We start from the raw sequence: 22,345 nt of genomic DNA, 5'->3' as shown, positions 1-22,345 counted from the left end.
CTATAGGGGCTGTGTGTTATTGTAGGGTGTCAGGCGCTATAGGGGGCTGCGTGTTATTGTGGGGTCTGGGGTGCTATAGGGGCTGTGTGTTAATGTGGGGTCTGGGGCACTATAGGGGCTGTGTGTTATTGTAGGGTGTCAGGCGCTATAGGGGGCTGTGTGTTATTGTGGGGTCTGGGGCGCTACAGGGGCTGTACCAAGTCCCAGGCATTACGTAGTGTCCCTGGGGCTGGTTTGTTATTGTAGGGTCTCCCCAGTGAGGACCCTTTATCCCAGGGACTCCCCCACAGGTCTCTTCCCGGAGGGTCTTCCAGCAGCGTGGCTGCCACCGGGAATCCTGGGTGCTCCTTTGTTATTGTAGGGTCTCCCCACGCTGGTTTGTTATTGTAGGGTCTCCCCTTCAACGTGTGTTATTGTAGGGTCTCCCCACCTAAGTCGGTTACTGTGGGGGTCTCTCTCACGGTCCTTTGTTATCGTAGGGTCTCCCTGCCACAGCCCTGCTCTTGCAGGGTCTCTCCATGCTTATTTGTTATTGTAGGGTCTCCCCATGGTGGTTTGTTATTGTAGGGTCTCCTGAAATAAGTCAATTACCGCAGGGTCTCCCCACGCTGGTCTGTTACTGTAGGGTCTCCCCCCGCTGGTGGGTGCCAGTGTACCCCAAGCTGCACCCACTGCTCTGGCGGGGCGGCCTGGGTGCCTCGGGGGCGGGGGGGGGAGCCCTCACCCCCAATTAGCAAAGGTTCGCTAACGGGAACGCGCCTGCCCCAGGGATGGCACGGGGAGGGCGGGGGGTCAGTGGCCCCCTGTGTGTCCCCTGGTGTGACAGGGGACACTGCGGGCAGGGTTTGGGGGTGCCAAGGGACGGGGTGCCAAGGGACGGGGTGCCAGGGGACGGGGTGCCAAGGGGATACGAGGGCACCGGGACCGGGGCGGCGGGGCCGTGGGAGGGGGTACCGGGGCAGGGGGTCGGTGGCCGTGCCCCCCCACGCCCCCACCGGCCCCGCTGCCTGCCCGGGGCTATTTGAAATGGGATAAAAAATGCTCGACGGGGTAGCGGGGCGAGTCGATGGCCAGCGCCTGGCAGAGCCCCAGCAGGCGCAGGCAGGCCTCCGCCCGCGTCACCCCGCCGCAAGCCACGCTCAGGCAGGGCTCCTCGTACTCGCCCGTCCCCGCCGATTCCTCGAAAAGGCGGTTGAGACGGACGAGGCCGCGATTTTGCAGCTCCCGCAGCGCCGCAAGCCCCCCGCCGCTCCCCAGGGCCGGCCCGTGCTCCGAATCCAAGCACATAACGCCGGCCAAGTGGGTGCGGGGTACGGGGCGTGCGGGCAGCACCGGCGGCAACCCCAGGGCCACCAGTACGGCCGCCAGCAGCAAGTCGGGGCCGTAGACCTCGCGGATCCAGTCGCGGAGGTAGAAACCCCCCATACGGGGGTTGATCTCCAGCAGCCGGGGACCAGCCGGCCCCAGCTTTAGCTCCACGTTGAAGACGCCGTCCCGCAGCCCGCAGGCCAGGCAGCACTGCAGGGCTGCCCGCACCAGCTGCGCTTGCCGGTCGGCGGGCAGGCAGGAGGGCAGGCAGGCGGCCGTCTCCAGGAAAGCTGGCAGACGCGTGGGGCCGTTGTCGGATACCCAAGCGCCCACCAACCGCCCTTCGAAGACCACCAAATCGACGTCGTGCTCGGTACCCGGCACGTACTCCATCAGCAACATGGCGTTGCCCCAACCTAACCCGATGCCCGGGTGATCGGCGTCACCCCGCAGGTCACGCCACAGGCGGGCGGCGTGTGCGTGGCACTGCTCGGTGCTCTCCACCAACCGCACGCCAACGCCGCCCGCCCCGAACTCCAGTTTGGCCACGGCGGGGAAAGGCACGGCGCCGGCCGCCCGTTCCACGTCCCCGTGGCTCTGCAGCCGGCGGCAAGGCACGGCGAAGGCGGCGGGCGGCGGGCGGCCCCGGCGGCACCGCTGTAGGTGCTGGTGGGTCCGGCTCTTCTGCTTGGCCACGCGGACGGCGGCGGGCGGGCTGCCGCGTAGCCCCAGGCGTTGGCACACCAGTGCCGCCAGTACCACGCAGTCGTCCCAGTAGGAGAGGCAGGCGTGGGGCCGCAGCCCCCGGGCGCGTACCAGCTCCGTCACCCGCTCCGCGTGTTCCTCGTCCCGCCGGTGCTCCCGGCTGTCGTAGGGCAGGAAGGTCTGCACCAGCCCCGCTGCAAAGTGCTCTGGGTCCGACTCCACCAGGTGGATCTGTGTCCCCAGAGGGGTGTCACTGTGGTTGGTGGTGGGCTGGGGGGGGACGACACCCACCCCTGGCACCGCAGCTGTGCCGCTCCCCCCTCAGATCGGGACAGCGGAGAGACCGCCTGAGGCATAGGCACAGCTACGGTGCAACCGCTGTGTGCGGGGTGGCACCCAGCGTTCACTCTGAAGCCTACTGATGGCAGCGTCCACCAGCCAGCACCCCAGCCCCCTCACCCTCAGGCCGTAGTCGCGGGCTGCCTCCCAGACAAAGCTCTTGCTGATGCCACCGGCCCCGATGAGCAGGATGTCCTTGCCCTCAACCAGGTGACACTGCGCCCGGTGTAGCAGGGCTTCAGCCAGCAGCCGGGGCAGGTCACCGGGGTGGCTCCCCACGGCGCGCCCCATAGCCTCGGCCAGCAGGCAGGTCTCCAGGCACCGCTGGCTGTTGGTGGACAGGGCCACCAGCTCCAGGGCATCATCCACGCACGCCAGCAAGAAATCCACGCCTGGGGACGGGGACACCGCACTCAGGGCTGGCAGTGCCACCACCACCAAGGGGTGCCCCCCCCACCCCCCGACACCACGCTCACCCAGGAGGTCGGTGTGGGCGCGGGCGCCGCCGCGCTGCTGGGGGCTCAGCTCGGCCTCGGTGGCCAGGATGGCGGCCATGGCGGCCTCGGCGGCCCCCCGCAGGCGCGTGGCCAGGGCCTGACGCTGGCCGGAGGCCACCACCCCCCACTGCTGCAGGCTGGAGTCCAGGCCCTGGGGCAACGCCGCCCCGTGCCGCACCGGCGCCTCCGCACGCCCCACGCCGCATGCCACCTGTGGGGACATGCCAACGCACGCGTGGGGACACTGTTGGTCACCCTATTGCCTGGGGACACTGGCTGCCAGTGGGACATGGGGAGACACGCTGACCCAAGGCATGGGGATGTGGGCTGCCACCAGGGCATGGGGACATGCAGGGCCACCATGGCCTGGGGTCATGCAGAGCCACTATGACATGGGGACAGGGATGGCCACCATGGCCTGGGGACACATGCCACCACCCCATAGCTTGGTGGGGACACACAGCCACACCCCACCCATGGGTGGAGAAGCCCACAACCACGCCCACCACGCCCCATCCACCCGAAGGGGAGAAGCCAGGGGCGGGGGGCAGGGCGTACCTGGCAGAGCTGGGGCCGGTCCCCCCAGGACCTGCAGACGAGGGTGCAGATGCGCAGGGCCATGGGCAGCCGTGGGGCTGGGCTGCCTGGGGGGGCGAGGGACAGGGCAGGCACGGCCGCCACCTGGGGACGGGGGTCCCTGCCCGACACCCCTGCGGGCTTCTGGGACCTTATGTGGCACCGTGGTGGCCCCGGCCAACCCCAACCCCAGGGGACTGCAGGGGTCAGCATGGCCACTGTCACCCCCAGCCCCAGGGGACTGTAGGGAGTCGCAGGTGGTCACCCCACCACCCTGCCTTGCTCCAGGGGACCATGGGGGTCCAGGGTCACCACTTGCCCCCCACCCCTACCCCATGGGACTCTGGGGGTCCAGGGTGGTCACCTACCCCCCCACCCCTACCCCAGGGGACTCTGGGGGTCCAGGGTGGCCACATTCCCTCCACCCCTAGGGGACTGTGGGGGCCCAGGGTGGCCACTTTCCCCCCATCCCCTACCCCAGGAGACCATGGGGGTCCAGGGTGGCCACCTTCCCCCACCCAGGGGACCATGGGGGTCCAGGATGGCCACCTTCATTCCCAGGGACTCAGGAGATTGGTTGCCCCGATGGCCACCTACCCACCCACACCAGGGATGGACACATGGCCAGCACAGCCACAGGGACCCAGGGGAGCCCAGGGAGCCTTTCCCTCCCATCCCAGGGTGGTGGGCACCCGAGGGTGGGGGTCTTACGTGGGGGGGGCACGGGCAGGCGGGCGGTGGGCACCAGGGCCTCCAGCAGGACGCTCTCCTCCTCCTGCAGCCCGCGGAGCCGGGCACCCACCGCCTGCGCCACCGCTGCCCCCTCCTCCTTCCCATGGGTGCTGCGGGCGCCCGTCCCGCGCCACCGCCACCCCGCCGGCCGCACCGCCACCTGCGTACACCCCCGTGTCACCCCACACCGTGGCCACACCACCACCCCTTACATGTGCCACCCCACTACTGTGCCACCCCACTACTGTACCACCTGGTGCCGCCCCACTGCCTGGGTACTGTTATCACCCCGTCTCACTGGTGACACTCCACTGGTGTGTGACCCACAGGTGGCCCTGAATGTCCCGACGTGCCCCATAGGTGCCTCCCACCCTTATGCCTCCCACTGTGCCCCATGGGTGCCCCTGTGCAACCCAACGTGCCCCATGGGTGCCCCGCATGCCCCACCGTGCCCATGGGTGACCCTGACTCCTAAACCCCAGCCATGCCACTCATGTCCCTGCCCACTCCGCCACCCTGCCCCGTGGGTGCCCCCCCCATGCCCTGCCATACCCCTGTGCCCACCTGGCTGTAGGGCTCCATGGCAGTGCCCCCCAGGAAGGCATCGACCTCCTCCCGCACCAGGCTCTCCTGGCCCTGGGGGTCCTCCAGCCGCACCAGCCTCACCCCTGGGGCCACTGGGTCCATGGGCAGGTCCCTCCCTGGCCCCAGGATGAATGCCAGGGTGGGGGGCACGGGCAGGCCAGCACGGGCCGCCAGCACCCAACGGGTGACCAGAGGGTCCTCAAGCCGGTGGACGAGCGGGACCGAGCCCCCCGTGGGGCAGTCGAGGTCACGGGCCAGCTCGCCCACCCAGCCGCCCTCGGGGCCCCCCGCCATGAAGGTTCCCGTCACGTAGTTGGCCCGGCGGGGGGGCACGAAGGTCTCCAGGACGCTGTGACCCCCCGCCTCAAAGGAGACCCCCCGGGAAAGCAGCAGTGACCAGGCACCCGGGGATGTCTCCGAGGGCACCCGGCTGGCCCAGGTGGGCGACAGGCACAGCACCATGGCACCTGTGGGCAGGCAGGGGCACGGGCAGAGGCTGTCCCCAGCCCCCTGCCCTGAGACCCTCCAGGGAGGGGCAAAAGGGGCACCCATCCATGGAGGGAGCATGGGGGGGATGAAGCTGCAGCTGCACCAGCACCCTGGGGTGGCATTTGCTGCTGGCACTGGGGTGTACTGGGGTTAATGGGGCTGCAGATGTGGAGCACGGGGGGGCTGGTGTCACCCTCATCCCCTGCTCTGTTTCCCTCCCAGTCCCGGTCACGCAGGCATAGGCAGGGGTGGGGAACGCCTTGACCAGGGGTTGGAGCATCCAGGTGGGACATGGGGAGCACCTCCCGTGGCTTCACTGGTGTCTCATATAGGGTGGGGATGAGGTGGCCGTACCCACCTGGGCAGCGGGTGCCACCCTCCAGCAGGACGGGCAGGAAGGAGGTGGGGGAGCCCAGGATGCACACGGTCATGTCCAGCGGGCCAAATCCTGCCAGCAAGGCAAGGGTTAACAGCCCCAGGGCAGGGACACCATTGCCTTACTGTTCCCTGGCACCCCAGCCTGGCTGGGACCCCCTGCCACCCCTGTGCCCCCAGCCTGGCACTGTGTCCCCATCGCCATCCCCATCCCTGCCACCCCTGTGCCCCCGGCCTGGCACCGTGTCCCCATCGCCATTCCCATCCCTGCCACCCCCATGTCCCCAGCCTGGCACCGTGTCCCCATCGCCATCCCCGTCCCTGCCACCCCCATGTCCCCAGCCTGGCACCGTGTCCCCATCGCCATCCCCGTCCCTGCCACCCCCATGTCCCCAGCCTGGCACCGTGTCCCCATCACCATCCCCGTCCCTGCCACCCCCAGGTCCCCAGCCTGGCACCGTGTCCCCATGGTCATCCCCATCCCTGCCACCCCCATGTCCCCAGCCTGGCACCATGTCCCCATCACCATCCCCGTCCCTGCCACCCCCATGTCCCCAGCCTGGCACCGTGTCCCCATCGCCACCCCCGTCCCTGCCACCCCCATGTCCCCAGCCTGGCACCATGTCCCCATCGCCACCCCTGTCCCTGCCACCCCTGTGTCCCCAGCCTGGCACCGTGTCCCCATTGCCATCCCTGTCCCTGCCACCCCCATGTCCCCAGCCTGGCACCGTGTCCCCATTGCCATCCCTGTCCCTGCCACCACCGTGTCCCAGCCCCCCGTCCCAGCCTCCCCTGTGCCTCCCCACCCGTGCGGGGCTCTGTGGAGCGATCCAGCGTGTGGGGCAGCCCCTCCTGGCGCAGCGCACTCTGGAGCAGCTCGTAGGCATGGGTGGCACAGTCGGGGTCCCCGCTGTCCTCGGGCACCTCGCCATCAGGGGCCTCATCCTCCAGCCAGCCCGGGCACAGCGCCTCTGGCCCAGCCCACTCCTGGTCCTTCGGGCTCGGCATCTGCTCTGCGCTCGCCTGGTCCACCGAGAGCTGCGGGTGGCAGAGATGCGACTGGCACGGGGATGGCACAGGGCTGGCATGGGGCTAAGGGACAGACATGGGGCTGGCATGGGGCTAAAGGGCTGGCATGGGACTGGCATGGGGCTAAGGAACAGGCATGGGTCTAGTATGTGACAAAGAGGCTGGCATGGAGCTGGCATGGGGTAAGAGACTGGCACGGGACTGGCACGGGGCTGGCATGGGGCTAAAGGTCTGGCATGGGGCTGGCACTGGGCTAAGGGACAGACATGGGGCTGGCGTGGGGCTAAGGGACCGGCACGGGGCTGGCACGGGGCTGGCATGGGGCTAAGGGACTGGCACGGGGCTGTCACGGGGCTGTCACAGGGCTGGCATGAGGCTAAAGGGGTGGCATGGGGCTGGCATTGGGGCAGACACTGGGTGGGCATGGGTGTAGGGTGCTCTCATGGGGGACGTGGGGCAGACATGGGGGTGTTTGGCATAGGGGACGTAGGGCAGCTGTGGGGTAGGGGACAGCCCCAGGGCAGCCATGGGTGTAAGGGGCTGGCACAGGGCAGAGGGGCACAGGGAGGTGCTTCCCACGCATGTGTGGGGGTGTCAGGGTGCTGGGGGACTGCGGGTGCCGAGCACAGAGTTGCCACCTCGGGGAGGGACAGCGGGGCAGTGCCAGCCACCAGGGCCGCCAGCTCCTGGACAAAGCGTCCCCTTGTCCCCACGGGGTCACGCGGCGGGTGGGCACAGCGTGCCACGCCGCCCGCTTCCCTGTGGCAGTGCCCAGCACCACCGGGGTTCACCGGGGCTGTGCCTTGCTGGGCTGGGGCACCCATATCCACCCAGATCCCCCGACCCAGTGGCCACTCACCATCCTGGTGATGGAGGGGCTGCAAGAGACAGACGGAGACAGAGTCAGTGGGGTTCCTCGGGGACCCTCCATGCCCCGGCCACCCCTACCCAGCACCAGGGAGCCCCCTCCCCAGCCCCACAGTGCCCAGGGCAACCCTTCTGCAGCACCCACCAGGGCCAAGCACCTGGGGCACCCCTCAGTGCCAGTCCTGGTGACCCCGGTGGCTCCAGCTGAGCCCGAGCAGGGATTAGCATAATCCCATGCCAGCTCAGCAAAGCTGGGGACAACCCTTGTCCCAGGGTGCCAAGGTGCCCTGGGGGCACAGACCCACGCATCTGGGACCTGCCTGCCCAGCTCACAGGGGTGCCCCACTTCCCAGCAGAGGGAAACTGAGACACGGAGCTGAGCGGTGCCCACCCACCCAGCCTCCCACAGCCCCATGGGGCCCCACAGACCCCAGGGGCCACGGGGAGGGTGTCCCCACGGGGTGGCTGGGACCTGGTGACAGGGTTAGGGGCTCGGTCCCCCGGCCACCAGTGAGTGCCCACCACCATGATGACCCACCAAAACCCAGACACAGGGCAGCCACAGGGGTTTCTGCGAGTCTGTGCCCCCTGCCCAGCCTGGGGTTCACCCTGTGCCCCCTCCATTCCCGGCTGGGGGATGGCCCTGCAGTCCCCAAGCTGGGACAGCCGTGTCCCTCCCTCCAGCCTCAGGTACCTTGGGGTGGGAGCCGTGGTCGGAAAGCACGCAGGGGACGAGGGCTCAGGGACGCCTGGCACAGGGGACACCAGTCAGCTCTGGCCTTTAAACCCCCCCCGCGCCACCCCAGGGTGCCCGGCCCCCGGCCCCGTGCCCCGGATTAGGCGGCGGGCACGGCGGGCGGCACAGAGCCCCATTGTCCCCTCCGCAGCCGGGGGGGGGCACGGGCACCTCGCGCCAGGCGCTGGCACCCTCGCCCTGAGCTGGGCTTGGGCCTCTGTCCCTGGTCTTGTCCCCCTCCCCTGAGACAGCGAGGGACAGTAGGGAGGCCTCGGGGACACGGTGCCGCAGTGGGACCTGGGGTGGTGGCTCAGTGTGGGGGGGTGTCCCCGTCCCCCTGTCCCTGTCCCTGAGCTGGCAGGGCTGGACACAGCCCCCCCGTCCCCCCTCTCCCCAGCATGCAGAGCTGCCAGGCCGCACGTCCCCCGGCTTAGGTCCAGCTGCCCACGGCGTCACTGTCACTGTCACCAGCAGGCACAGAGCCACCAGCATGGCCACCACGCCGCAGAGCCCCCACGCCCTGCCACCCACGCCCTGCCACCCACGCCCTGCCACCCAGAGCCACCCGGCTACACCTGGCACAGCCGCTGCCCACACACCCGCACCGGCACACACCCCACGGCCACAACCACCCCACGGCCATGGGGCGCACAGCGCCCGCAGCCCTGCACAGCCATGCTGCACGCACACAGGCACACACATATGCGCGCACACGTGCACACAGCACAGATGCACACACACATGCACGCACACGTACACATGCACATGCGGAGACATGCAGGCGTGCGGACACACATGTGCAAACATCACACGCAGGCACGTGCCCGCACACGTGCACCCAGACACAAATGTGCACGTGTGCACATACACATGCATGCACTCAGACATGCACCCACGCACATGCACACACATGCACACACATGCACACCTGCAGGCGTGCACATGTGCACATATGTGCACACGCACATAGACAAGCACACAGACACGCAGACATGCAGACATGCATTTACACATGCACACGCGTGCGCAAACAGTCCCAGTACCCACACACGCGTGTGCACACGCACCCCCTGACCCGGACCCCTCCCGCACACGCACCCACGCCCCCCGCACCAGCACCCCCCGGTGCGTGCACACGCATCCCCCTCCCCCCCCAAAAGCACCCCCACCCACGCACCCCCTGGCCCCCCCACTCCCCCTCGCGGCAGCACCCACCGGCGGTCGGTCTGTCCGGTGCTGTCGCACCCCGCGGAGCGGCTCTGCCAGCTCCGGTCCCGGCGGCGCCTCCTGCCCGGGCGGGGCGGCCCCGGGGGGGGGGGGGGGCGGGGGAGGCGGGGCGGCCCCGGGAGGGGGGGAAACCGGAGGGGCCGGTGGGGGACTCGGGGTGCGGAGTCTCGGGGTGGGGGTACGGGGGTGGCGGGTCAAGGGGGCGGCGGGGCCGGGGTTCCACCGCGGGAACAGGGGACGGGACGGGGACGGGGACGGGGACGGGGACGGGGACGGGGACGGGGACGGGGACGGGGACAGGGACAGCCCGGCGGGGTCACCCGGGGCCGGCTGTAAAACTGACACCGCGGTGCAGAAATGTCAGGGCTGGGGCCGGGCGGCGGCCCCACCCCCCGGGGAGCTATTCCCGACCGCACGGCACGGCACGGCACGGGGGATGGCACGGCACGGCATGGAATGGCATGGGGGAGATGGCACACATGGCATGGCATAGCATGGCATGGCATGGAATGGCATGGCACAGGGCAGGTGGCATGCATGGCATGGCATGGTATGGCATGGCACAGGGGATGGCATGGCATGGCATGGCATGGCACAGGAGATGGCATGGCATGGCATGGCACGGGAGGAACAGCATGGCATGGAATGGCACACAGGGAATGGCATGGCATGGCATGGCATGGAATGGCATGGCATGGGGGAGATGGCACACATGGCATGGCATAGCATGGCATGGCATGGAATGGCGTGGCACAGGGCAGGTGGCATGCATGGCATGGTATGGTATGGCATGGCACAGGGGATGGCATGGCATGGCATGGCATGGCACAGGAGGAACAGCATGGCATGGAATGGCACACAGGGAATGGCATGGCATGGCATGGCATGGCATGGAATGGCATGGCATGGCATGGGGGAGAAGGCACACATGGCATGGCATAGCATGGCATGGAATGGCGTGGCACAGGGCAGGTGGCATGCATGGCATGGCATGGTATGGCATGGCACAGGGGATGGCATGGCATGGCATGGCATGGCATGGCACGGGAGGAACAGCATGGCATGGAATGGCACACAGGGAATGGCATGGCATGGCATGGAATGGCGTGGCACAGGGCAGGTGGCATGCATGGCGTGACATGGGATGGCATGGCACAGGGGATGGCATGGCATGGCATGGCACAGGAGGAACAGCATGGCATGGAATGGCACACAGGGAATGGCATGGCATGGCATGGCATGGAATGGCATGGCATGGGGGAGATGGCACACATGGCATGGCATAGCATGGCATGGCATGGAATGGTGTGGCACAGGGAAGGTGGCATGCATGGCATGGCATGGTATGGCATGGCATGGCACAGGGGATGGCATGGCATGGCATGGCATGGCATGGCACGGGAGGAACAGCATGGCATGGAATGGCACACAGGGAATGGCATGGCATGGCATGGAATGGCGTGGCACAGGGCAGGTGGCATGCGTGGCATGGCATGGTATGGCATGGCACAGGGGATGGCATGGCATGGCATGGCACAGGAGGAACAGCATGGCATGGACTGGCACACAGGGAATGGCACGGCATGGCATGGCATGGCACAGGGGATGGCACGGCATGGCACGGCACACAAGGAATGGCACTCAGGGCACCGCACGCAGGACATGTCGGAGGGAACGGCGTGGCACGGCAGGGCATGGCTCGGCACAGCGCACGGCACGCATGGCCTGTGCAGCACGGCGTGGCACGGCACAGCACATGTGGCATGGCATGGCCCAGCGTGGGTAGTGGCAGCGCCAGTCCATCCCCCTCCACTGATTAATGACTGCTGTAGGCATGGGCGCAAGTAGGGGTGCAGGCAGGGGAGCAGGCAGGGTGGCAGGCAGGGGCACAGGCATGATGCCTGCGGCCCCAGGGTCCCACCGAAGCCATGCCCAGGCTCCCCACGGGAGCTCAGGCTTCGGGGTGCCCCTGGGGACACCGGGATGGCAACAGCCTCCCAGCAACCACCCGGTGCTGCTCACAACGGTGGCCCCATGGTCCCGGAGCGGGCACAAGGCGGAGGGGGGGATGGGGGGGCAGTGGGGTCTGCGCCCACCCCGTGGGGGTGAGCAACCCCATGGCTCTGCCAGTCCCCACGTCCCCCCATGTCCCCCGTGTCCCCCTCACCCCGTCACACCCCAGTCCCTGCGACACTGTGCTGCCCCCCCATTCCTCCCGACCCTGTCCCCAGGCTGTCCCTGTGCCCGAGGACCGGGATGCGACTACCGGAGGGGGATCCCCCGTGTCCCCCACCACGGGTGTCTCCGTGCCACAGGCGTCCCCACGCCTCTGCGCCACCGACGTGGGTGCCTGCAGTGTACCCACGCCGGGGATGGAGCGTCCCTGTGCCCACAATGGCGGGACTGGGGCGGGGGTGCCCAGGGGCGGAGTGTCCCCCCGCCCTGGTGCCCCCACGGGGAGGGACACCACCCCCCCCCTTTTTCCGCGCTGATTCCTCCGGGCCGGCAGGGGGCGCTGCGGCCCGGCCCCGCGGGAGCGGCCGGCGGGGGAGGCGGGGCGGGAGCGTCCGGCGGCCATGGCGGACACCGAGAAGCTCAACCTCGACTCCATCATCAGCCGCCTCCTGGAGGGTGAGGGGACCCCCCTCCCCTCGGCACCCACCGCCCCTGGCACCCCTAACAACCCCGGTCCCCCCGCAGCCGGTCACCCCAGGCGGGCCGGGGCCTCCACCGGACAGGCCTGGGCCTTCCCCCGCCGTTAGGCCGCGGCACTGCCTGAACCCCCGAGGGTGGGGTGGGGGGTCCCGGGATGGGGGGGTTGGGGGCAGTTTGGGGGGCTGAGCAATGTCTCCCCGAGGGGTACGGGCTTGTGTTCCCGTGGGGGGGGGGGAGTCCCGGAGCTGAGCCTTTGGGGTTGGGGGGGGCTGTAGAGTGGGGGGGGGGGCTGGCTGGGGCAGCTGGGGGCAGGGAGAGGTGGGGTCTTGGGTCTGGGTGTTGGGGGGCTGGATACTGGGGGGTTGTGGAGGGGATGAGGTCTGGATATCGGGCTGGGAGGCAGCAGGGAAGTTTGGGGCTGGGTTTTGAGGGGCTGTGGGGTTCGGGGGTTCATAGGGGTGGGGGGCTGGCAAGGGGGCTGACGGATTTTCGATAGGCCAGGGAGGGGCTGTGTTAGGGGGTGTGGGATGTGTTGGTGTCAGGTTGGCAGGCACTGGGGCAGGGTTTGGGGCCTCACGGATGGGGGGACCCTGCCACAAACCCCAGCTCTGGCAGGAAAGGGGTCCCCTGGGGTGGGAGGTGATCTGTGCCCACCCGTCCTGGGGGACACCCTCCCCCCCACAGAAATCCCTCATCCCCATCACTCCTGCCAGTCTGTGGGTATGGGGTGTGTCGTGGCCCCGATGCCTGTCCCTCAGTGCCAGCAGGTGGGGTGCACATGGGGTGCTGGGGGGTCCCTGACGCCCCTCTCTCCCATGGGGCCAGTCCAAGGATCGCGGCCGGGGAAGAACGTGCAGCTGACGGAGAACGAGATCCGGGGGCTTTGCCTCAAGTCGCGAGAGATCTTCCTCAGCCAGCCCATCCTTCTGGAGCTGGAGGCACCCCTCAAGATCTGCGGTGAGGGTTGGCTGGGTGCTGCACTGGCTGGGCACCCTGGGACAGGCGCAGGGTGCAGCTGGGCCCAGCGCAGCCCTGTGCTTCCCTGGGGACGTGGATGGGCAGCACTGGGAACTGCTGCATGGTGGTGGTGCTGGGCTGCGGGGAGCTGGGGTCCCATGTGCACCCTGCCCCCCTCCTCCAGGTGACATCCACGGGCAGTACTACGACCTGCTGCGGCTCTTTGAGTACGGGGGCTTCCCTCCGGAGAGCAACTACCTGTTCCTGGGTGACTATGTGGACCGGGGCAAGCAGTCGCTGGAGACTATCTGCCTGCTGCTCGCTTACAAGATCAAGTACCCCGAGAACTTCTTCCTGCTGCGCGGCAACCACGAGTGTGCCAGCATCAACCGCATCTATGGCTTTTATGATGAGTGTGAGTGCTGGGGCTGTGTCCCCCCACAACCCCTCTGCCACCCCCGTGCACCCTGTATCCAGTGTTGTCCCCGTGCTGTCCTGCACTGACCCCATCTACAGCTGTGGTGGCCAAGGGGAGTCCCCCTGCCGCCCCCATGTCCCCCTGCCGCCCCCATGCCATCCCTGTGCCCACAACCAACCTGTACCACCCCAGTGCTCCCAGAATTGAGTGCCCCACGCCTGCCCCATACCCCTGTGTGCCCTGAGGACATCCCCTGAGCGACACAGTGCCAGCCCATGGCGTGAGCCCCATGCAGCCAGAGCTCTGCTGGGGCGTGCGGGCCCCTGGGTGGCTCTGCGTGCTTCACCCAGGGGGTGCAAGCCCACACAGGGACTCGTGGGGAGCCCCATGTGCCCCCATATCCCAGAGGGGCAGTGCTAGGCACCCACACCCACTGCCTCGCAGGCAAACGGCGATACAACATCAAGCTTTGGAAGACATTCACCGACTGCTTCAACTGTTTGCCCATCGCCGCTATCGTGGATGAGAAGATCTTCTGCTGCCACGGAGGTGGGCATGGCCCTGCCTGGGGCTTTGGGGCTGGAGAGGGGGACAGGAGTTCTGTGTTTTGGGGTGCCCCAGGGGGATGGGGGCTGTTGCTGAAGGGGCAGGGCCTGACGCTGCCCCCCTCTCCCCGCAGGGTTGTCTCCTGACCTGCAGTCGATGGAGCAGATTCGGCGGATCATGCGCCCCACGGACGTGCCGGATCAAGGCCTGCTCTGCGACCTCCTCTGGTCTGACCCCGACAAGGATGTGCAGGGCTGGGGTGAGAACGACCGTGGTGTCTCCTTCACCTTTGGGGCGGAGGTTGTGGCGAAGTTCCTGCACAAGCACGACCTGGACCTCATCTGCCGGGCGCACCAGGTACCTCCAGGCACCCGACTGCTGGGGGCGGGTGGGTGCACCCCTGGGGGATGAGATTCGGGTCTCCAGTGGGTGTTGGGTACAGGGGCAGGTGTTTCTACCCCTAATATTTGCCGCTTGAGGGAAATATTTGCTCTTGGGGCTGCCTGAGTCCACACAGGTGAGGGTCCTGGGGAGGTGTTTACCCCCAGAGGGGGATGTTTGACCTTGGGGGATGTTGTGGGGGGATTGTCAGGACTATGGGGGGGGGGGGGTGAGTATTCCCCTACTCAGCGCTGGCTCTGATGCCCGCGCAGGTGGTGGAGGACGGCTACGAGTTCTTCGCCAAGCGCCAGCTCGTCACCCTCTTCTCGGCGCCCAACTACTGCGGGGAGTTTGACAACGCGGGCGCCATGATGAGCGTGGACGAAACACTGATGTGTTCATTTCAGGTGGGTGGGGGGGCACTGCCAGTTGGGTGGGGGAGTAGGCCTGTGGCACCCACGGGCGGGTGGGGGGGCAGGGTCTGCAGGAGGGCCCTGATTCCTGCAGGGAGTGGGGGGTGGTGAATGCAGGGCTTGGGGGGGCCAGCAGGGAGAACAGAGGGGGGGCCCTGATGCACAGAGAATTGGCGGGAGCCTTTGTTCTCAAGGAGGAGAGTGGGGAGGGGGGGCACAGCGTGCAGACCCTCAACTCACCCCTTTCCCCCCTCCACCCGCCAGATTTTGAAGCCGGCCGACAAGAACAAGGGCAAATACGGGCAGTTCAGCGGGCTGAACCCCGCAGGACGCCCCGTCACCCCTCCCCGCAACTCTGCCAAAGCCAAGAAATGAGCCACGAGCCACCCCTGCCCCCCGCCCGCCCTCGGCTGGGGCCCAGCCCCCCGCCCTCAACATCAGGTCGCTTTTCTTTCGACTTGTTTTTTATTTGTAAGATCCTGCCCCCCCCCCGCCACGCTCCACTGAACCAAAATACAGCCGCCCCCCCGCCAGGGCAGGGACCGCTGGGGCGAGGCGGGGGGGAGCCCAGAGCCCAGCCCTGGGATGGCAGTGGAGGGTGGGGGGAGCAGGAGGGGTTTTTTTTGGGGAATAAACTTGTAATGGGTCATGGGGGGTGCCTGTGTTTGAGGGTGATGCTGGATTGGGGTGCTGCTCGTCCTGGTGGGTGGATGTTGGGGGGGGCCGGTGTCACGCAGCGGTGGGGTGCCGGCAGCTCCATGCCCCCAGGGCTCTCAGTATTCACCATCGCTGTCCTCTGCCAGCACCTCCTGGGTGGGGGCCGGGCTGGGCCCGCCTGGCGTCAGCACTGAGCCAAAAAACAGGGAGCGAAACTGGGGGGAGGGGGGAGAGGTGGAGGTCAGGAGGGGGCTGTGCCTCTCCCCCCACCCCCAGGCATGCCTGTGCCCATCCCAGACCTTCTTGTGAGGTGGTGTCCCTGGCACAGCTCCTTCCTCCTCCTCTTCCTCCTCCTCTTCCTCAGGGTTGCTTTCAGCTGGACGTGGGGTACACAGGGGGAAGGTGGGGCTGGGGGGCACCCCTGAGCCCTCCTCGTAGGCACTGGTTTCCATAGCAATCATGTAGGATTCAAGGTCATCACCAAAGTCATCTGATGGGACGGGCAGGTGGGACACACTGTTGGGGAGTGAGCGAATGGGTGGCAACTGTTCACCTGTTCACTCTGGTCCCTACTGATGGCAGCTAGAGGCAGCTGGGACTGCACCCACCCTGGGGCTGACACGGGCACTGCTTACCCGTTGGGCGGGGCGGGCTGCAAGCTGCTTTCGGGGTCCAAGAGGGTGGCCAGCACCAGGTGAGCCTCCAGCACGGTGTCATCCAGGGTGAAGACCACCGGCCTGGGGGCACAGAGGGGCTGAGGGGGGGCAGCTGGCAGCAGGGCCAGCAGCTGGTGGCAGGGCTGGCCAGGGCACCCACTCCTACCTGCCAGGCACATCGTAGTGGATGGTGAGGGGCAGGTTGGAGGCTTCAGCGAAGGTCAGAAGTCCCTGGGGATGAAGAGGAGGAGGATGAGGGGGTCTGAGGGGTGACCTGGGGCAGTGGCAGGGGGCTGGGCAGGGACTCACCCGAAACTCCTTGAGGCAGAAGGTGATGTGGGAGCCCGGGGTCACAGCCACCGTCTGGAACTCATCCTCAGCCAACCACAGCTCCGTAACCATTGTCTTCCTCGGCTCTGAGGGCGAGGAGGAGGTGGGTCAGGGGGCTGTGCCAGCACCCGGAGGCCAGGAAAGGGGTACCCCACCCCCACTACGCTCACCTGTCTCATCATCCACGTAGCTCCGGAGGCTGATCTTGCCCCCGGGGCCAGCCTCCAGCGTCACTTCAGCCAGCGTCGGGGGGAAGTGGACCACGGCCTCCGCCAGCACCCTGTGGGCACATGGAATTGGAGGGGGCACACCAGGGGCTGAGCACCCCAACCCCCCCCACCCAGGTCCCGCAGAGCCAGCCAGGCTCCCTTCTTCCACCCGCCCTTTATCCCCCCTCTGCAGCCCCCTGCCCACCCCGGCGCCACCCATGTCCCCTCTGTCACCCCAACCCCTACCCGCAGACCCATTTGTGTGTCGTGTGTGTGTGTCCCCCCCCATCTCACCGTGCCGGGGCGCAGAGGCTGCTGGCGCAGCGGCGGGTGTCGAAGACGGCCTGTAGCTGCTCGCATTCGTGGAAGGCCAGATTGTGGGTCTTGGTGACGCCTGGCGGGGAGGGCGCTGCCTCAGACTGGGCAGGACAGCAGTGCCAGCGTGTCCCCCCACTCCACCACGTGCCCCATCCCACCCTGTCCCGCCATGGGCACTCACCGTACTTGCAGTGGAGCTGCACGACCAAGCGGCTGGCCCGGGGTTTGAGCAGGATGAGACATTTCCACACCGTCTTGTCCAACGAAGGCAACGAGCGGAAGATGCCCAGGAAGGTCTGCGGGTACGGGACGGATACAGTGACGGTCACCCTGCCCGGCACCCCCGGAGCACCGGGGAGCTTTGGGGGTGCGGGGACAGGGTGGCGGCGGTGGGTGCTGCACCTTCATGTGGACTTTGCATCGGAAGAGCTGTCTGTCAGGCGGGGCGCCGCCCGCCTCGTACAGCTGGAAGAAGAGGGGCGCGAAGAGGAAGGAGGCGAAGGCGGAGCGGGAGGAGTTGACGGTGCGCAGGGACAGCTGGCGGGGGGGGGACACACAGACACAGAGTGTGCTGGCACTGCCTGCCCTCCCCAAAGTGGGGTTGGAGGGGGGGCTCAGTGCCCCCCCAGCTGCCAGCGCCCCCCCCCAGCCCCGGTGCCCCGTACCCCGCTCTCGGTGGGCTCCAGGTAGAGCTCGTCCCCGATGCGGGACAGGGCGTGCACGGCTCGGCCAAGGACTGGGGGGTGAGGAGTGGGGGACGGGGTGAGGCAGGGCACCCCCGTGCCCCCCCACCCCCCCCGCACACACACACCCCCCCCCCGGCTCCGCTCACCTTTGACGTTGCCCCCAGTGACGACGCACTTCATGACGCGGGAACCGGGACTAGGCGACCACGCGGAGGCTTCGCGCCTGTTTACCCGGGGCCACGCCCCCCTCCCGAGGCCACGCCCCCGTACTCAGAGAACCCCCCCGAGACCACGCCCCACCAGGTGGTTACGCCCAGCGGCGGCCTCCCTTCTAGCCCTGCGGAGCGCCTCGGCGGGGCCGCCCCCCCCCCCCCAGCGGCCCCCCGGAGTGGTCTCGCCCGCCCCCTCCCCCGCAGCCGCCAGTGCTTCCGCCCGCTTCACCGCCGCGCCGCGCCAGCACCTTTTCCCGGCTTCCGCACCGCCCTCGCCTCGCCGCCTTCCCATTGGGCGGGAGCTCAACGCCGTCCCGCCTCCCCCGCCCGCCGATTGGTCAGCGCGGCCGTCTGACGGCGTTCACGCGCCGGGCTTCGCCTCACGTGACCGGGGGGCGGCCCCTCCCCGCGCTCCGGTTGCTCGGCGGTGGCGGCGGAGGCGCTCGGGAAGACCCGCCCTCCCCCGCCCCTTCGCCGCTTCCTATTGGGCGGCAAGGCGCCGGTGATTGGAGTGACGTGCCGTTTAGCCAATGGGGCCTCGACGGCAAGCGGCGGCTGTGCGCCGCAGCGCACGGTTCCCATTCTCCGGTCCCGTTCCCGACCTGGCCTCCCTTCCCCGGGCCCTGCGGCCACCCGCCGGCCCCCGGGTCCTCCCCTGGGCTCCCCCCCGTTGCCCACACCCTGCCTGTGGCCTAGTCAGGCCTCACCCCTGTCCGGGAGGGTCCCCAGGCTGCCCTGTGCTGCCCCCGGGAGCCCCAGACTGCACCACGCAGGCCTCTGGCCTGACCCCCCGGTGCCCCGCGGGTGCGGCCAGCCAGGCCCCCAGCCGCCCTCGCCCCCTTCTCCGTCAAGCTGCTGCCACCAGCCCCACGGTGCTCCCCCGGTGCCCACCTGTGGGCCTGGGAAGGAGCCACAGCCCCCATCGGAGCCAGGCAGGCGCCCGTCCCAGGGCCTACAGCAGCCGGTGGAACCGCCCTTGTTCCAGGGTCTCCCAGGATCCCGGCCCCGGGGGGGGATCCCAGCCCTGTAGCCGCGGGCCTCTGCCAACCCTGGGAGGTGACTGAGGGCTCATGGGGACGCTGTACCCAGTTGGTGGCGGTTAACAGTTTCTCCATCCCGCAAATGCCGCCGGTTGTGCAAGGTGGAAAGCGGGAGGCTCGTACCTGGAAGGCCGGCGCCGTGCCTGAGCCGGGCGAGGGTACGAAAGCGGTAAAGAGGGTAAGAGATCCCGCCGGGGAGGCTGGGCAAGCTCAGCAAATCGCTTTCCTCCCGCAGGCGGCTGGCCCGGAGCGACTGGTTCTCAGGTTGGGGAGGCCTCAAGGGAGGCCGGGGGGGATCTGGCTGCGAGGAACTTGACTCAGCGCTCGCAGCAGGGTCCTTCAGCCGGCTCCCGCCCGCAGCAGGATCAGCGGCTCCTCCTGGGTTTGGTGGCCGCCGAGCCCAAGCAGAGGGGCCCCGGCCCACAGCCTGCAGCGTGGGGCTGGCACCCGAGGGGGGAGGCGGGGCAGGGGGGCACAGAGCCCCTTCCCCATGGCTGCCGCCCTCCAGCACGCAGCCATGGTCTCTCCTCCTCCTCCTCTTTCCTGTCTCAGGTGTGCTGCTGGCGCTTGTTGCCTCTCCATATGCCCTGCCTGCAGGATTTTGGCCCCAGCGCTGCCCCTCGGCCGCGCAGCCTCTCCAGGTACGCAAACTTTCGACCTTTTGCGGGGCTGCTCTGTGGCCAAGGCACGTGTGTGTGGCTGGGCTCGGACTGCGGGCGGGGGGCTCGGGGGACTCCCAGGCCTGCCTTGGCCTGGGCTCGGGGTCTGGCCCCCCGGGGTTGACTGGATCTGGCTCCCTCCGCCCCTGGGGTGAGCACTGGCTACCGGCCTCTTCCTCCCAGGAGGAGGAGGAGGAGGACAGGATTGTGTGTGAGCGTCCGTTCCAGCTCTTGAACAGCAGCCGGGCTCCTCTGGAGCCGGCGTCCCCAGGAGGGGCTCTGGCCTCGGGGCTCGGCGTTTTATGGGGCTGCGGATAGGACGCAGCTGGCTGCGGTCGTGACACACACACCTCCGCGGTGGCCAAAGCCACGAGCACCCCTCCCTCTTCCCCTGGCCGCGCTGACGAGGCACTGGGGACCAGGCTGGATACGGGCCGGGGGCAGGAGCCTGGCAGGCCTCGGGGGGCTCTGGCACCCCCAGGCTCAGCCCACCCCTGCTCCGCCTCTCCCAGCACACCCTCGGCATCAGGGATGGATCCCTGTCACCTTCCCTGCCATCCCCAGGTGCCCCCTCCCACCGGGTGGGTTTGGGGCCGTCTCCCAGCGCTGGCGGCTGCCCGTTCCCCTGTGAGCGGCGGTTTCCTCCCCGGCACAGCGTCCCGAGCACATGGTGCAGTGCCCTCGCCCAGCCAGCGGCGCGGGGGAGACAGACGGACACAGCTGGGCTCCTGCTCCCTGCCCGGCAGGAGGGGACAGGCGCCTGCCACCGCCAGGCCCAATGTCTGCTCCGTGCCCTGACACATCCCCTGGCTGCGCCCCAGGGGTGCCCCAAGGAGCTGGGACGGTGCCCTGCCTGCCCTGGCCCGCACCTCAGAGGGGCTGCAGGCGTTCTGGGGGCTAAAACCCTCCCCAGCGTGGGGCTTTCTGAGTCCGCCCTGGCACTCGGGGCAATCAGCACCCCACTCTTCTCCCTCTCCTCCCTCTGCCAGGGGCCCAGGGCTCCAGTGTGGCCCTGGGATGTCACGGACGGCGCTGGATGTGGAGCTGGGGGCCGCAGAGGGGCCAGGTGGGAGCACAAGGGGCCGCGGGCGGGTGGGCAGGGGGCCGTGGCGCAGCCGTGTGACGGGCGGGTGGCGAGCTGCCGGCCGCAAAGGTCAGCGGTGGGTGGCAGGGCCGGCGGTGGCGCCGGCGGAGGGACCCATGCCGCCCGGGCTGGGATGAAGGTGAGGTCAGCCGCCCAACGGCGCTGCCGCCGGTGACGTGGTCCCCGAGGGCCGGTGGGGGCACGGCCTCACCCACGCGGGGCCGTTGCCGGCTGGGCGAGCGGGCAGGACCTGCGGAGGAGGAGGATGGATGGATGGCTGTGGCTCTGCAGCGGTTTGACCTGCCTGTGCCTTGTGCCCCGCTCTGTCCCGGGGCAGGGGCTCCATCTCAGCACCACCGCCGGGCACAGGGTGCTCCGGCAGAGGAGAGAGGGCTGGGGAAGTCAGGAGGTGGCTGGGGAGGAAGGCAGCAGCTGCGTTGAGGGGGGGTCTTGTGCTCACCACTGGGCTGTTGGCTCTGAGGGAGCTGCCACGGCGCTGCTGGGTCGGGGGGCTCGTGCCACGTCCGCTGGCCGCGTTACCCTCCTCCCCTCTCCCTCTTTTCTCTCAGGTGTTGGCCCAGCGTGAGCCATGCAGCCATGGAGCTGGAAAACTCACCACAACCGACCTCAGGGCTGCTTTTTGGGGAGGGGACAGGGCAGCAACAGGCAGCCCCACTGCCGCCCGGGCAGGCAGGACTTCACGGCCCCCCCCCCCCCCCCCCCACCGCTGCCTCACCGGGGCTGGCAGCCGCTCCCGCAGCCCCGGCCGCTCTCCAGCCCCCCAGGGACGTGAAGGCGGCTTTTCCCAACTGCTCCACGCTGCTGGCGGGGGCTGTTTGCTCGAGGGGGGAAACCAGATACCCTGCACCGCGGCTGGGGGAGCCGAGTGGAGAGGCTGGCCCCACGCCGTGCGGGCAGGAGTTGGAGGTGGGGACCCCCCCGCCCGCCCCCAGCTCCGGCACGCTGCTGGGGAACCGGGCCGAGGCACCTTCCCTCCGCTGAGCCGCTCTCGCTGGTTCTCCCGGCACAAAAGTTGGGGCAGCTCCGTCCCGACACCCCCGCAGCCCCCACCTCACCCTCGGCGGCTGCAGCACCCCCTCGAGCGAATGCTGGGGAGCCTTTTCGTCTCCGTGGCTCGTCACCGCTCTGCAGGGCTCACCGCGTCGCCTTCCCTGCAGCGAGCGAGCGGCGGCATCGCCGGGGCTGGTGCGGCACACGGAGACGCCCCCCACCCCCTTCTTAACCGGGGCACCCAGAGCCGCCGCCACCACCCCAGAGCACGTGCGCTGGGTGCTTCCTCACGGATTTAACACCAAATCTGCGGCTCCAAACCAATAAATCATCCTGGCACCGCCGCAGCGCCTGTGTCGGTGCGTGGTTTACCAGTACGGGGGGTCCCTGAACCTGGGGCTGGGTGGGTTCGGCACGGAGGGTCCCCCTGGATTTGGGGAAAGGCTGGTCTTGACGTGCTCCGAGCAGGCACCCCGCTGCTCGGCGCCTCGGAGGAAGCCAGGAGGACGCGATTGCTGCCAGCGAAGGAACCGGGAGGGCTTAGACCTGACCAGGGCCCGGGGCTGGAGTCGAAACGAATCCGCCTTTTACCTCCCGGCCCTTCCCGAGCTGCGCCGGCCGGCCAGCGCCTTTGTTTTAAACAAAGGT

At 68.6% G+C, this 22,345-nt stretch overlaps 3 protein-coding genes across 4 annotated transcripts; 1 reads left to right on the top strand and 2 right to left on the bottom strand.

The window, feature by feature from the left end:
- Positions 1-1,011: 1,011 nt before the first annotated feature.
- Positions 1,012-6,638, bottom strand: CARNS1 (carnosine synthase 1). The gene is made up of 8 exons (XM_064452958.1): positions 6,413-6,638; positions 5,590-5,679; positions 4,722-5,209; positions 4,137-4,317; positions 3,408-3,493; positions 2,829-3,060; positions 2,473-2,744; positions 1,012-2,244 (listed from the first exon to the last, which is right to left on the bottom strand). The coding sequence occupies exons 1-8, from the start codon at positions 6,612-6,614 to the stop codon at positions 1,018-1,020; spliced, it is 2,778 nt and encodes a 925-aa protein (XP_064309028.1). The 5' UTR covers positions 6,615-6,638; the 3' UTR covers positions 1,012-1,017.
- A 5,337-nt stretch (positions 6,639-11,975) lies between these two features.
- Positions 11,976-15,484, top strand: PPP1CA (protein phosphatase 1 catalytic subunit alpha). The gene is made up of 7 exons (XM_064452956.1): positions 11,976-12,096; positions 12,946-13,077; positions 13,262-13,492; positions 13,940-14,044; positions 14,175-14,398; positions 14,695-14,829; positions 15,100-15,484. Exons 1-7 carry the CDS (start codon positions 12,042-12,044, stop codon positions 15,208-15,210), a joined length of 993 nt encoding a protein of 330 aa, XP_064309026.1. The 5' UTR covers positions 11,976-12,041; the 3' UTR covers positions 15,211-15,484.
- On the bottom strand, positions 15,282-18,226 carry RAD9A (RAD9 checkpoint clamp component A). 2 transcript variants are annotated; one of them, XM_064452954.1, is made up of 11 exons: positions 17,838-18,023; positions 17,671-17,741; positions 17,408-17,542; positions 17,187-17,301; positions 16,982-17,081; positions 16,649-16,758; positions 16,458-16,564; positions 16,315-16,379; positions 16,128-16,229; positions 15,792-16,008; positions 15,282-15,707 (listed from the first exon to the last, which is right to left on the bottom strand). In XM_064452954.1, exons 1-11 carry the CDS (start codon positions 17,869-17,871, stop codon positions 15,609-15,611), a joined length of 1,155 nt encoding a protein of 384 aa, XP_064309024.1. In that variant the 5' UTR covers positions 17,872-18,023; the 3' UTR covers positions 15,282-15,608. The 2 variants fall into 2 exon arrangements, with proteins under 2 accessions (XP_064309024.1, XP_064309025.1); XM_064452955.1 differs by lacking the exons at positions 17,671-17,741; positions 17,838-18,023 and adding an exon at positions 18,152-18,226.
- Between the last annotated feature and the right edge of the window lie 4,119 nt (positions 18,227-22,345).

This window comes from Phalacrocorax carbo, chromosome 5 (genome assembly GCF_963921805.1).
Source record: "Phalacrocorax carbo chromosome 5, bPhaCar2.1, whole genome shotgun sequence".
NCBI lineage: Eukaryota > Metazoa > Chordata > Aves > Suliformes > Phalacrocoracidae > Phalacrocorax > Phalacrocorax carbo.
Note: the sequence above shows the minus strand (reverse complement) of the source record. Positions and strands in the feature narration are given on the sequence as shown.